This window comes from Xenopus laevis, chromosome 5S, assembly GCF_017654675.1.
Source record: "Xenopus laevis strain J_2021 chromosome 5S, Xenopus_laevis_v10.1, whole genome shotgun sequence".
NCBI lineage: Eukaryota > Metazoa > Chordata > Amphibia > Anura > Pipidae > Xenopus > Xenopus laevis.
The window spans coordinates 84268266-84284861 of NC_054380.1; the positions used below are offsets into that span (position 1 = coordinate 84268266).

Consider the following 16596-nt stretch of genomic DNA (forward strand, 5'->3'; position numbering starts at 1 on the left):
CAGATTAGCTTTATTTCTGTTCACTGTATAGACTGTGCTTTTTAGGTAAATCTTGTTGTGTGACTACAAATATTGTAGTCTTTCAACAATGTCCATATACGCATACAATTTAGCAACAAAAAAAATAAAATGATTGAAATAACAACACATAACAATGTTACCAAGTTGCACACATTTTATTGATTATTTAAATAGATTATTTAGAAGTCTATGGAACCTATTTAATAACTGCCCATAGTTCCATTTTTCCTGCTCATTAAACTTCAGCTGTGCCAGAAATTCACTTTACAACTTTGATTGAACTGCAGTTATGACCATTTTTTTCTCACTTCTCCCTGTTTATTAATCACTGTTTTACAAATTCTTTACTAATTTACTTATGCCATTATTACAAATAGCATTAGGAGGCTAAATAAATGTATTACTGGAAAAATAGATTTAACATAATTGGGCAGATTTATCAAAGGTCGAATTTTGAATTTGTGAATTTTTTTTACTTTAATAAATTTGAATATACTTACAACTCGAATGGAAGGTTAAGAAAAAATTTGAATGTCTCTGAAAAAAACTTGAATGTCAGGCCATAAAAAAAAATTCAAAATTTGAATTTGAATCTTCAGTTCAACCCTTAATAAATCTGCCCCTAAGAGCTTCACTATGCTTGAAAGTGGATGTCCTTTCAATTGTATTTGTAATATGGCTTTTTGGCAGGATGTTATCTACCTTGGCAATTAAAGTTCCTCTGATCTTTAAGTTCCTACTCTGCCTAGGACCACCTGGGTATACCAACGCTGCTTAAAAGTTGAATCATGTTGTGCATCAAAAGGGAAGGGCAGGCAGCAAGTGCCATTACAGTTTTTTCTTTTTTTTCTGCTCTGCACACTGAGCGCCACTCAGAGAACAATAACTCTACGTGGGCTCTTGCATTCCCCTTAGTGCATTTGCATCCCCCATTAATGTTTTAAATGCAAAAATCCAAATGTTAGTCAAGAGAAAGTTATTTTAAGGAGATTTGTTACCGGCAGTAGAGCAAATTTATTGTGAGTGACAAATCTCCTGTCTGTCATTAACCCGTGATGTTGGGAATGATAGCTAGTAATTATAGCAGTAATAGTATGCACATAAAAAATAACATATTCACCATAACCAAATTATTTCTACTTCACAGTGTTTTGGCACCATATGCATCATTAATAATAAGCCATATCTGTATATGACAATATACAAAAGAGAAAAACACCGTTTGTATTATATTGATGCAATTGTTTGAGGCAACATGGCTATTACTAGTGATGTTGTTTGCCTCTGTACATTTCTGTTTCATGTTCCATTATTAAGGTCAGATGTGATATGTCATTTTCATGAAAGTGTAAAGGCACAAAACAGTACATGAACATTATGTCAACATGTGTCATTTATTTAGTCTGTCAAAAGCTCTTTATGCTGTGATCTTTTCAATATGGCCAATTTGAGCCTTTGCACTGATGTAAAATGTGTTTAAAAAAAGAAAAAATGTATATTTAAATCAATTGTTTTTCTAAACCCATATGACGTACTTTATTAAGATAATGCCAGTAGTTCAAATGTGTTTAACTTGTATTCTGCAACTTGCCACATTACATAAAGTGATGGACAAATCTGATCAGTTTCGGTTCACCGAAAATTCATGAAACCGCGAAAATGCATTGAAGTCTATGGACGCCAATTTTTATTTTGATGACAAATGTTTGACTTTGAAATTGTTTCACCCATTAGAGCCTATGGGCATAATTTCTGTGGCGAAACTTGGCAAAAGATTGTGCTCATCACTAGTTACATTTGATGGGTAAGCCTTAAATCAGGAATTGTATGGGAAATACACAAAATTCACTTGACTACGAGACTTGTTCAGGATTAAGAAAAAGTAAACTTAGCTGACATCATATTTAATGAATACATTTCCTTAAAAATATGATGTTACCTTATGGTTGACTCATTGCTATGGCATCTGTGGGTTTTACAAACTGATAATTCAGAAATCTAGTGTCCCAGCTTTAATGCTATTATAGTCTACCCCTAAAATTCCCAACAATTTTTCTTAAGGAATTCCTGAGCTCCCCTTTAATGTATCAAAAACAATCAGTGTGTATACTTGACCTGACTGAGGAATAACAGGATGAAGCTACTCTTACATTTTACCACCTCTTAAGAACCACAAAATATCATGTGATACCCATATCTGTGAATTAAATTAAATTAATGTCAGAATAGAGAGGGGATGCACACTCAATAAAGAAAATAATACTTAGTAAACAAAGGTGGTATTTTAAAAATTCTCTTTTATATAGTGTATAGAAAACAGATATACATCAGACAAACCGGTATATTATGCACAATAGTCTTAATACAGATATAGTCAAAAATAAATGGAAAGCCAATATCTTGTCTGCTACAAACGGGTGAATCCCAAACTTTATTCCATGGTGCTAACAACACTTCAATGTTCAATTGAATGTTTGAACATTGAAGTGTTGTGAGCACCATGGAATAAAGTTTGGGATTCACCCGTTTGTAGCAGACAAGGCTTTCCATTTATTTTTGACTATTTCACTGGCGAGTGGCTAGGCCAGAGCCTCTACCCAATTCCCCTATCTGGACTTTAATTAATACAGATATATACATACCACCAAGTTCCAAAATCAAGGCAAAAAGGGACAAACCACAGGGAGCAGATACACTTGCCAATGATGAGAACACCCCAACGTTTCGGCACTATAGCCTTTATCAAGGGGAATTCAGATTAAATGAATGCCTCCTGTTAGCGGAATGGGATGTTAAAATTGACAAGTAAAAGTAAAAATGAAAAGTAAACAGTACAACTCCACTGTCTTAAAGCCTTAGATAATAATTTTTGCTGAAAATGCATCAAGGAAACTATGCCTGTCCATTCTGAAAAAAACTGATAGTGGCTTATTCCCCCCAACTCCAGTCCCTTCCTGGCTTAATGCCATAGAGATTTTCAGCTCTATAACTCTGAGCTAGTCAGCGACTTGAAGGAAGGCCACTTGGTACATATCTGTTCAGTGAGTTTGCAATTGATCCTCAGCATTCAGCTCAGATTCAAAAGCAACAGATATAACCCATGTGGCCACCCCTCAAGTCTCTGATTGGTTATTGCCTGGTAACCAGGGTAACCAGTCAGTGTATGCCAAGAGAGCTGAAAAGCGGGAAGTAGTGTTCTGGCTATTATGTTAGACATCCAGTCACTCCAGCCTTTATACATTCCATTTTTGGCTAACTAACTATATTAGAAACATTTTTTATTTTGCACAGCCTATTTATCCAGTTTCTATTTTTACACTGAACAATTCCTTTAACACCTTCAGCACACAAGCAGCAGTATAGACCATGTGGCAGATCATTTCACTAATCATGTGCCCAAATATTACTGCTACGGCTACGCAATTCCTTGTTTAAATGAGTTAAATGATGTTATTGGTTCATAGAATGTCGGGCTGAATGGTCGGCCCCCACACATTTTGATCTCACCGAATCTGGCCCTCGTTGCAAAAAGTTTGGACACCCCTGCATTAGATGGTGCCAAAGCTATGGATCTGAATATACTGGGAAAAAAAAAATTAGTTACTGATTAAATATCATTCTTCTCTTATACCTCATCCACAATGTATAGTCATTACAGCAAATATAGACTTGGATCATGTTATCTAAAAAAATATTCTTACACTTCATTTAATTAAAGCCAGATTATGCAGTAGTAGTAAAATAACACTAAAATGACATGTAACTTATATCTCTGCTAACAGCAAGCAGATCAAATGAATGTTGAATGTTATTTATTTCACTGATATTATATTGTTATTAAAGTCCTACTGGTCCCAGTCAAAGATTAGCTACAAATGTTGACCCTCCATCAAGAAAGAAAACAAAAATTTTAAATCATTATATATATAAATATATTAATGTACAGGTTTGGGATCCATTATCTGAAAATCCATTACACAGAATGTTCTGAATTATGGAAAGGTTTTTCATTTTTAAAAATAATTTTCTTTTTTTCTATAACAGTAGCTTGCACTTGATCCCAGCTAAGATATAATTGATCTTTATTGGAAGCAGAACAAGCCTATTGGATTTATTTAATGTTTACATGATTCTTTAGTAGACTTAAGGTATGATGATCCAAATTACAGAAATATCCCTTATCCAAAAAGCCCCAGGTTCTGAGCATTCTAGATAAAAGGTCCCATACCTGTATTGCAATACATTTAAAGCTGACCATTATCATTTATTTTTAAAGTCACTTTCCAAAAATTCCCCACCTATTGTAATTCATATTCACTAGCAATTCATAATAATTTCCACATCTAAAGTAAATGATTACTTTTTATAAATAATTACTACTAATAATAATGCTAATGCTGCTATTAATGCTACTACAAGCTACTAGACTAAATTAGTGTGTAGTTCCGGGGAACTAATGCAGATTTGTTTTCTGAAAAGCTGGAATTTAGGTTGGAGAAACTTATGAGCTTTCATGAAGTTGCAAGAGCTGTTTAATAGGTTTTTGGCTGTAGCAGCTCTGTTATATAGAAAGTGCAGCTCTCAAAGCAACAAATACATCACTGTGAATAACATATTACACTTTTAAAAATAAATCAAACAAAAATGTATTTGAATGGAAAAATAAAACAAGAAGCCATATATTTAGGGTCTTCAAAATCTACAGTATATAAGGTAAGTGGGATATGTCTCTCATTTTCCTTAATAGGACATTTGAAATGTTGTGAGTGATAATGTGAATTGATTCTCTGGCTTTTAGTACTCCTTTCATTCAGGGTTGCCCAACCTGTGCGCTCCTGCTGTGTATAAGATGAGTGAACGTGTTTGTTAAAATCTTTGCAAACTGTGCAATTCAAAGTCATTTGAATTGAGCTGCAAATTGAAATGTGGTTGATCTGTGCAGTTTTACAGGCATACTTACAAGGCAAGAATACAGATTCATATTCATTAAGATGCTACAATAGCACAGTATTAGTTACCTGCACATAGTGGTGTATATGTTTCTTACTCTGATCATATTATGTACTTTTGAAAAGCGAAATGTACCCTTTACTAAATGTACCCTTTTCACCTACAAATTAAAGATGTTATTTATTTAGTTTAGTCATGTTCAGAATGTAATTTTAAATTCTCATTACTTAGGGGCACTTTTACTTAGCTCAAGTGAAGGAATAGAATAAAAAATACTTTGAATTTCGAAGTGTTTTTTGGCTACTTCGACCATCGAATTGGCTACTTCGACCTTACACTACAACTTTGATTCAAACTAAAAATCGTTTGACTATTCAACCATTCAATAGTCGAAGTACTGTCTCTTTAAAAAAAACTTCCACCCCCTACTTCGCCACCTAAAACCTACCTAAGCATCAATGTTAGCCTATGGGGAAGGTCCCCATAGGCTTTCCAAGGTTTTTTTGATCAAAGGAATTTTGTTCGATCGATGGATTAAAATCCTTCGAATAGTTTGGGTCGAAGGATTTAATCGTTCGATCGAACGATTATTCCTTAGATCATTCAATCGAACGAATAGCCGTAAATCCTTCGACTTCGATATCCGAAGTCAAAGGATTTAACTCGATAGTCGAATATCGAGGGTTAACTGGAGTATCTTTGTATTTGGAATTAGTGCATAATGAATCTCTTTTCAGCAACTTTTTCAAATATTCTTCGCAATATAGCCTGATGCAAAAAAGTCGTGGTTTAATAAATCGGTATAGTGACAAACAAGAGTAGCACATTAAATGGGTTATTCGGAATTAAAAAGCAAACTAACTGTGATTCACAAGAAAAAAATCACAGCATATTTTTATTTTTCTGCTAATTTTTATATTAATAATTTTATTATTGCAAGCAACAACAATTATATAAATACTAGCTTGACATGATCAGTAATTAATCAATGAAATTCAGTGTACAGATATTTATTTTTAATTACTACTTTCTTTCAGTGTTACCAAGTCATACTTGTGGAAATCCAGGGGAAATTCCAAAAGGTGTATTACATGGAACAAGATTCAATATTGGAGACAAAATAAGATACAGTTGCATTACTGGATATATTCTTGAGGGTCATTCAACGCTGACTTGCATAGTAAGCCCAGGAAATGGTGCTTCATGGGATTTTCCATCTCCCTTTTGCAGAGGTAAGATGTGCCAACATATAGATCAAAACTGACTTGCAGTGTAATTTGTGGGCAACAAGTGTTGCTAGATAAGAGTTGAGCTTTTTCTGATACATTTACTGTTATATCACCAGTAACTTCTAATGGGTCTTACTAACATGTTTGAGAATCCAATTATCATTCAAAATATTTTCAAGTATCTTGGGTCCAAATTAATTCCTTAAAAATAACTGTAAAATTAACTTTTTGTTTTAAAATAATTTAACAGAATGTTTATTCAAATTAAATTTAGGAATCCTTCAAGTTTCCAGACATTCAAGCTTGAATTTTTAGGCATCTATCTAACTGGCTGATCACTTCAGTTTGAATGATCTGAGCAATAACAATTTCTATTATTTTATAAATTATTATTGTCAGAGCTTTTAGTATTTGTTGTCCTCAATTAGATTCAAGTAAATGACAGGCGGCACACCTTAATAATTTTATAGACAGAAAGTGCTTAACTAATTGACACATTTATCAAAGCATCTACTGCTTTTGATCAGTGTCAATTCATCTGAATTTTACTCTCTTTTACATCGATCCTCTCCCCTCCTGAACTCAGTTGAATACCTTATAGTTTAAACATTTTTAGAGATTTATTGACATTACTATGTATGTAAATCAGGGTTCTCCAACCTTTTTTACATGTGAGCCATATACAATTATTGAAAAAAGTTGGGAGCAACACAAACTCAAATAAAATTCCTGGGAGTGCCCAAATAAAGGTTGTGATTGGCTATTTGTTAGCCTGTATGTGGACTGGCAACCTCTGTTTGGCAGTACATCTGTTTTTTATGCAACTAAAACATGCCTCCAAGCCAAGAATTCATAAATAAGCACCTTCTTTGAGGCCACTGGGAGCAACATCCAAGGGGTTGGTGAGCAACATGTTACTCACGAGCCACAGGTTGGGGATCACCAATGTAATGCAACAACTGCAGTAGCCCTTTTTAAATATCTCTAAGTTTACTTTTTTAACACAACTGGATGATAGATTATATCCTAAATGAAAAAAAAAATTCTTCAATGCCATTGTAACCAAGTATCAATCTCTGTTTGTAAACATGGTAGCAGCCTTGATACATTGTGAAAGCATTGTACAGTTTTATTGTAATAATTAATTTACATAATGCCTTGTCCCTCATATGTAATAAGTACACGGTTTGCCCAGGTCCGGTAAACTACAGTATAGCAACCAATAGGATATTGCCTTTACACAGGTCACTAGAAAATGCTACCTGTTGCTTGCTTGCTATAGGTGAAAAGAACTGTAGCATTTTATCCTTACATTTTTATTGCAACTCCATCAAATTAAATGACATGTACAACTGTTGCACAAAACTGTTTGTGTACAACCCAATTTCTTGATCATTGTTAACAAGACTTTATCACCATAAACATTACAGGGCAGGTTTACTAAGGGTCGAATTTCGAAGTTAGAAAAACTTTGAAATTCGACCCTCGAATTGAAATCCTTTGACTTCGAATATGGAAGTTGAAGGATTTTTCACCGAATTTAGCGTTCGAATGATCGAAGGAAAATCTTTTGATCAAACTATTACATCCTTTGATGATTCGATTTTAGCGTACGATCGATGGATTTTCCTTCGATGTACAACGACTTAGAAAATGGTTTTAGAAGGTCCCCATAGGCTAACATAGCACTTCGGCAGGTTTAATTTGGCAAAGTATTGAAGTCAAGGTTTTTTTAAAGAGACAGTACTTTGATTATTGAATGGTCGAATATTCGAACGATTTTTACTTTGAATCGAAGTCGAAGTAAATTCAAAGTCATAGTATCCTATTCGATGCTCAAAGTATTCAAAAAATTACTTCGAAATTCGAACTTTTTTAACTTCAAAAATTCATTCAAACCTTAGTAAATCTGCCCCAACATGTACAAATTATATTGTAAATATTTTAGAACCTGATCATATTTGAACCAGTATCATATTTGTTAACGGAGAATTTTGGAGACTTATGTGAAAATGTCCTCTTCAGTGTGCCATTGAATGATTATGAATATACTTTTTTTTATTTCTAAATTGAAAGCAATTTTAAGGGGTTTATTTATTAAAGTCTGAATGCCAAAAACCTGGAAACATTTTTTTTGTACTATATAATCCAAATTTTTAGTGGAAAAATGTTTTCCGAGATTTATTTTACCCAGAGGATGGAAAAAGTCAGAATTTGGAAATCCAGCATCTCAGACCTACCGAGATTGTATATTAGTCAATGGGAGAGATCCCTATCCTATTTGGAAGTTTCTGTGGTCTGCACTGCAATTATCCCAAAAATCTGACTATTTTGGACTCTTCGGGCAAAAATCCAAAAATTCTTTCTATTTTGTGAAAAAGGCATCGTAAGATAAGTACGATCGTTCGAATCCCACTAACCGCAGGATAATTTCAAAGGATTGGTCGGACTTCCCTAAAATCGGTAGTTCGGCAAGAAGAATCATCGTGTCTATGGGGAGCTTAAGAGTGGCTAGTATCTCATAAAAATGTTTGATCAAAATTTTCAACCTATATTCCTGTACAAGAACAATTTAGATTTAGCAAAAAATGGCAGTAACACAGACTTACCAGCTACCTTTGTTGTACTTTTAATAAGGGAAGCTGAATAATATATGTCTACGGTTCATTTAGATCTGTCTAATGCTTCATTTATTTAAATTGATAAGTCTTATATAATGTTACTGTCAATGACAATATGTCACTTGCTTGTGCTTTATGAAATGTCAGGCTTCTTAATTACATCTATTCAGCTTGCACAGAAGAAATAGAAAAGGGCAGAAATCTATGAAGGAAAATAAGTCTATCTTTTCATGTTTATCCAAACTTTCACATTTAAAACATGAATCTATTTCTGTCTTAAAAAAGTTAAAGCTAAACAAATCTTTTAAGCAATCAGTTTGCATTTCAGAGTAAGAAAAGGTGTAGACCAAGTAGACTAGAGTTTTGTCCCTGAATACATTGTGAAAAGTATTACTTTTTAGTCAAGATAATACTGCAAACTCCAATTAAATTGCATAAAATATTTGCCAATATTTTGTTACACAGTTAATCCGATCAGTCTTAAAGTAAATGCCTGTCAAAATACAACGTACAATAACAAACTAACAAAACATGATTCATTGTATCATGATAGAAATTACCATGAAAGAAGGGGTTCCAACATTCACCAAACATCAATTCTGTGTAAATCCTTACTGTGTCATACTGTATTAATCTTGGGTATATGCTGAGCCCATATCTTTACTTCTTTTATGCTGTTTTTGATTAATTATGTTGCCATATGTCTAATGGTCACACCACCTCAGAAACAGTTGTGAGTGCTCCACAATCATCTGTCTATTTGTATTACAGGTATAGGATCCCTTATACGGAAACCCAATATCCAGAAAGCTCTGGATTACGGAATGGCTGTCTCCCATAGACTCCATTTTATCCAAATAATCCAAATTTTTAAAAACGATTTCCTTTTTCTCTGTAATAATAAAACAGTCGCTTGTACTTGATCCCAACCAAGATATAATTAATCCTTATTGGAAGCAACACCAGCCTTTTGGATTTATTAAATGTTTAAATGAAATTCTAGTAGACTTAAGGTATGAAGACCCAAATTACGGAAAGATCCATTATCCTGTAAAAACCATTCCACTACCCTCAGACAATCATTTATTAAAGCTTTGTGAGAGTTTCATAACTCAAGCTAGGTTTTGGGGTCCCATTATCTCAACAACTTTAGTTTTTCCCCAAATGGACTTTTGTAAGAAAACAATTATATATTTTTTTCTTAAAAAAACACACTCGGGGAAAAAAATAAATACTGTACTTATGGCTCATAGTGTTGAGTCATAGTAAAATATTCACAGAAATAGCATTCTTAACACCGTTTTCTTTGATTTATGTAAATTTTTAGAGTGGTATATCAGTAGGATATTCTACTACAACAGTGAAAATCTAAAAAATGCACATACAGTATATACTATCCATGAAGTCTATTTGTATGCTTACTGATGAAAATTCATGTTTGTATTTATCAGCTGAGGGATCCTGTGGTGGCACTTTACGAGGTACAAGTGGAATAATTTCAAGCCCCCACTTTCCATCAGAATATGAAAACAATGCTGACTGCACGTGGACTATACTTGCTGAACCAGGGGATACAATAGCTCTAGTTTTTACAGATTTCCAAATGGAAGAAGGATATGATTTTCTTAAAATTAGTGGAACTGACGCTCCATCAATATGGCAAGTATCAAAGCAGAAACATTGAATATATTACATATTTTGATTATTGTATGGTTTAATATGGTTAGGATTTCTTTCTCCTTCTTTCAAGGAGATGTGCACACCATGTCATGGCACTGTGACATCAGCGCGTGAAATGTGCAATGTCAGTGCATCAAATGTGCACCATCAGTGCATCCGTTTGGTGCCAAATTCAAAGCTTAAGGAATGCCAGAGCCCCAAGATTGGTACCCAATTATAAGTTCTTCTTGGGACCTGGGTTATTGCACTAGCTTTGAACATTATCATAACTGGCATAACAGTTTGTGGTTTAGGCTTTATTTACCATATAGGCACCTATGAGCTTGTTTCTAGGGCAGAAGGCTTAGGATGGCAGCCCCTGGGAACCTATATAAAAAAAACTTTATACAATTCTCCTAATGGAGATAAATAGAGCCGAGGGGGAGGTGTTCATCTGGCTTCAAATTGGTACATAGGCAAAGACTGTACTGTGCATGCGCTGCTCGAGAAGGAAAGGAAGAGGTTGCACAATGGTGCCTAAAGGAGGTGGCCATTGTGATGCCCTCCCCTCTCCCCATCAATCTTACCTTTGATGCATCTTTTACCTTTCCTCATGGCAGGTGTGCCCCCTGCCTAAGGCAGCACTGGCCGATAAAAATTTGATGCTTTACATAATTCTTAAATTCCTCATCTGCCTTTCATTTGTAAGTGAATTAGTATTGGTTCATAGCTAATAAGCATGCACCAAATTCACCACTGTGGGATCAAGTTCACTATTGAACAAATGGCAACATTTTAAAAATGTATGAGGCAAAATGTGGAAGTTGTTTCCCTATATAATATTTGTCTTCTCATATTAATTTCTAAAATAATCATATACAAGTACTTATTCATTGTCAACCAGACACATGACTGTATATCAACTTAAACCAAAATCTGTACAGTAAAATTAATAATGTTGCTGAATTTATATTTCTTAATTAAAAAAGCACATGGAAAATTCTGCATCTACTTAATTAAACTACAATGAATTTGTAAATAAATATATTTGTTTTCCCGTGTTAATCTATGGCAATAATATTAACTTAAAAATGTAAAAGGACTGTTTAATTTGTTATATAATTGGAATAAATTATTGTACTATCTGCTGTAAAAATCTGAAAGGAAGTAATTGAAAATCAAATCATTATCTGATGACACCATTTAATGTTGGAATTAGAAAGGTTATAATATCATAGTTGCAGTCCTGCTGTTACTGAAAATAGCTAATACATTAACCAATTTCAGTATGATATACTTATCAAAGTTAAATCATCACATTTAAAGAAATCTAATTTTAAATTGTTTAAATTGTTTCATATTTGCTTATGTAAACTGGTCATAGACGTAAAGATCCGATCATACAAATCCTCGATTTGTACAATTTTCAGACGGTGCGTGGAGTGTCCCGACATTTTTCATGCCATGTCGATCAGTCGTTCAGTTGATCGGACAGGTTAGAAGATTTATGTCGGCTGCTGATAATTTCTCTGCATGTATTGCCAATCTGACGATTTTCAGTGGGAGACTGTCACCAGCTTTGTCGGACATAAACTTTCGTATTATTGCTGTCAGGGGCAGAACAGTGGCTGATCTGTTATTTTACTACTTTATTTAAACTGAAGGTTAGTGGCAGGTCGGATCTTTGCGTCTCTGGCCAGTTTAATACTCAAGAGTTATGAACTGCATTTAGCAGCATATTAGGATTTATTGGAACAGTCTCCAACCTATCTTACAAAGCATAGTGCAGTTTACACGCACTAAGGGGGTTATTTATCAAAGTCCGAATTTATCTCAATATTTTCTAAAAATAACTCAGACCAAATCCGCACGTTTTTGTGGGCTTATTTATTAATACACTTTCCCGAAAATTTTGATTGTGGGAAAAAATCCGATTTTTTCGGATATTTCATCCGATTTTCACATTTTTATTTTTTTTTTGTTGGATTTTTCACCCGAAAATTTTGCCCGAAAAACTTCTGGGTATTGCCAAAAACCCAGCGCACATCAAAAAATCATTGGGACTTTTCCCATTGAGTTACATGCAACCTCGACAGGTCTGAGATGCCAGATTTTCAGATTCGGACTTTTCCCATCCTCTGGGTTTAATAAATTCTGAAAAATGTGTAGTTTTTTTAAAATTCAGATTTTATAAAAAAAAAATCACAAATTTTTCATGATTTTTGCATTTGGAGTTTAGTAAATAACCCCCCAAGAAGACAAGGATTTATTGAGTACTTTGTTCTGTTAAACTTACTATAGTTTGTCTTATAGAAGATTTTTTTTTGTATTCAAATAATTCCCTGTTCATACCTCATTGATCTCCTACTTTTGTAGCTTTATAGTTTTAGAGCTCATAAAAACATCCATGGAAGAATATGTAGCTTTGAAAATAAAGATATATATTTAAAATATTGTAGTTTGCATAACACTGACTTATTTATAAAATTTGAAATGTATCATATCTAATGTTCATTATGGGAAAACAAACAGACCATAGGGGCATGGGTAAAAAGATTGCGAATACCGTTAACTGTATGTATAGAAACAAAATTAGCACACAAGCTTACATTCCCCTACAAGTGTTATAGACAAATGATTGAATAACCTCTATGAAAACAATGTTAACTTCCTTTCTTCTACAAATATTATAGGCAAATAGTTGACTAACCTCTATGAAAACAATATAAAAAAACAAAAAATCTTGTCTATAGAAGGTTTTCTGTTTTCACTAATTCCAATTGAATGCAACTTTTCAACACTTTATAAGAAGTAACGTGTAATAATAGATATTCATTGTAAATATTTTATATGAGAAAGTTGTCTTTATTGTAAAATGTGTGACTGCACATTTCAGTTAACTGCATAATGCAATACTTTGGGACATGCTTATTATTACTGCTATTATTCCATTTAGTAAATGCTGAAGTGAATAAATAATGTTTAGAACAATCTGAACTATTAAATATATGTATCTCAACTGTGTATATAATCATATGTACCTCTTTGTATGACTGCCATAATCATAGTAGAATTATATCAGTGAATGATATTAAACATGACACCATACCAAAATCATGTGCAGTTCCAGGAGATATTGCATATCCTTTCTATGCTTTTACTTTTAGAAATTTCTTTGTAAAAGTCCATTAGTGCTTTGGATAAAACATGCTAATAGAGATTCCATTTCAGCATGGGGAAGCCATACAAGAAATAATTCACCTTTTGGTACAGGGTACTTCAATGCAATTTTATCTGTCACAACATGGAAGGACCGTTTATTGCAATACCAGGTGATTTTAGCATGAGTGTGACTTACCAGGCTTACAAAGGCAGATCTGCAAAGTATTGATCTGGGGAACGAAGAGGAAATCCTAGAAGACTTATATTTGTCTCCAATTATTAACACAGTCAGGAGATAGACTGTCAGGATAACTTTCCTGACAGACAGAAAAGTATTTAATTAATTGACACATTTATGAAATAAGTGCTAATTTAACAAAATGTGTTTGCCTGACTTTGGTACTATTCTGTTCCATAGGGTGTTAGAATTAGTTATGAGTAGGCTGAATTTTATCAGAGATGTTAACATTCTCTCAACTGTCAGAAATATTTTCCTGACAGTCAGAAAAGATTTTTATAGAATTTGCTAATTTATTACTTCCTTTCTTATTTAAGTACTTCCTATTCTGACAAATGTGGAATTTGATTTGTTTTAATTCGTTAAATTCAATTCCAATTTTCTTTTGGATTTTCTGTTTCAGTAGCAGTGCTAAGCTTGCCTAAAGTGTTAAGAGTACACTAGTTAAATATTTTTTGACATTTTGCGTTTTTAAAATATTTCAAATATAGGGTAAAAGAAATGAAAAGATTAGGGGTGATAATAATAGGTCTAAGTTTTATTAAAAGGTAATGATAGTCATAAATTGATGAAACAATACAGCAAAACTACTAACAGAGGGATAACACTAGGGATTGGCTGCACCTGCCAGTTAAGGCAGAGCAGCCAAGTTTAATAAACAGCACTGGGAAAAGCCATAGGAATCTCAGAACAGTTAAGCCTATGCCTCTAACCTGCTCAAATAGAGAATAGAATAGGCAGCAGGCTACAATATACAAGGTACCTGGTTCAAGCCCAGCAGAAGAATGGACAGGGGAATGATACCTTACATAAATACCATTGTATTCACAGCCAGGAGAGTGCTCTCTCTTTTTCTGAGTGTTACATAACTTTTTATAGCATAAAACTACACTATTATCATATTTATTATCATTTTATTATTTCCCCAGGTATCGCTACCTTCCCCAAAGTACCTCAACCTTGGTAGCTGCTCCCACGTAGCAGGTAGACAAACAAGATGTGTCCTCACATAGGGGCCCCACACTTGAATTGTACATTGTATTAGAATTCTGTTGAACAGGGAAAAACAACAACTCTTCATTAATACTGCCTAGAAACAATTACATTTGAGTTTGATTCAATTGCTGTAGTTATGTGATTTGTACATACTGTATGCCTATGTCATTACTTAAAAAAAAATCTGCGGTAAAAATAAATTACAATTTGCTCAATGAGTGACTGGGAAAGATAAAACAGAAGCTAATGTTATCTTTAGAAAAGCCGAGTCGTTATGTCACAGAAAAATCTATGGGAAAAAAACAATAGATAACACTTGCAAAATTGATACTGTCTTCATTGCATAAAAGAGAACAGCATTTATGGGTTTTTTTTTTACAAAATCTGTTGAAAGTCTTTTTATTGGCACCCACACAGTCTAATTACATCTACCCACATGCTCGGTGATTTAAACATAGCTTCTGTGTAAGGAGCGGCTACCATTTTGAAAGGTGCTGTAAGGCATTTTCTGAGTTTTGTTGGTCAATAAGGTTTTTTTTATCAAGGTCTGATTTTTTCTAAGTATTTCTAATATAAAAATCGGATCAACTCGGACTGCCCGAATGGACCTTATTTATCATTAAAAAAGTCTGAAAAACTTGGGTCGGGCAAAAATCCAATAACTTCAGTGCTTTGCTCGAAAATACCCAAAATTATTGGATACCAGTACAGACAGCGGTGCAGACACCGGGACCTTTCCCCTTTGAGATGCTGGATTTTCAGAGTCTGGATTCAGATTCCAGACATAACATAATAATAAGCCCCCAAAATCTCAGTAGATGTGATGATAAATATGGAAATGAGTCTGAATTGGTGGGTTTAACTCTTTAAGTTCCAAAGGTTATAGAACCTGGTTGGGAAGCAGAGGAGAAGCTTGTTAAGCCGCTCACTTCCTTCCTGCTCATTCCCTAGCAACCCCTAGGAAATGAGCGGGGGAATGAGTGCCCCCTGGGGTGCAATCGCTCAGGGGCCCCAAGGCATGAAATCTATGTGTCCTGCTGTTGCACTCTCTTCCTGGACCCCCAGCACCTCCCCCCAACTGGATCCTGGGTGGAGACGGCTTCCTCCCCTTTGTGGGACCCCCTCCAACCGTCTTGAGTTGGATTTTCAGCCTCTACCTCGGGTCAGTGTTACACACACAAATACACACTTATCACACTAATGAACACTTACATTTACACTTACCCTATATGTTTTAGGGTCTCTGTAATGTTAGAGAGTCTTATAGGACATAATACACATAGTGGGTGCATATATTGCACCAGCCAAAGTGTCACAGTAGAAAATTCAGATGCACTATATTCATTTGGTTGCCTATGAAACGGACCACTCACCATTTGCTAAAAATTACAGCCTGGGTGCCAGTCTAAAAATGCTAGACATCGAGGGAAGTTGACGGCACACCAAGGGCGACTTTGTACAAAAATATTCTTGAATAAAGTGATGGTTTATTTAAACCAATGTTTCAGTTCCTCACAGGAACTTTTGTCAGGGAAATTGGAAGAACTGTGCACAGAGAGACGCTTAAAATCAAAATATGGCGCCAAGGCTGGTTGCTAAGCAACCAGAAAAGTTACTGTGGTAGTGTAGCAGTCTGTCCCTTGCGCAAAGGGTTAGGAAGATTCAGTGGGGTGGAGCGGGTTGCATCATGAGCTCTCCCGCATATATGTCAAGTAACCCA

At 34.4% G+C, this 16596-nt stretch overlaps 1 protein-coding gene across 1 annotated transcript in view; it reads left to right on the top strand.

Moving 5' to 3' along the window:
* The window catches only part of LOC108717438 (CUB and sushi domain-containing protein 1), a 786063-nt gene that overhangs the window by 249645 nt on the left and 519822 nt on the right, over positions 1–16596 (top strand). The window contains exons 3-4 of the mRNA XM_041564732.1: positions 6009–6203; positions 10273–10480. Coding sequence (XP_041420666.1) covers positions 6009–6203; positions 10273–10480 — 403 coding nt within the window. The remainder of the gene's footprint in view (positions 1–6008; positions 6204–10272; positions 10481–16596) is intronic.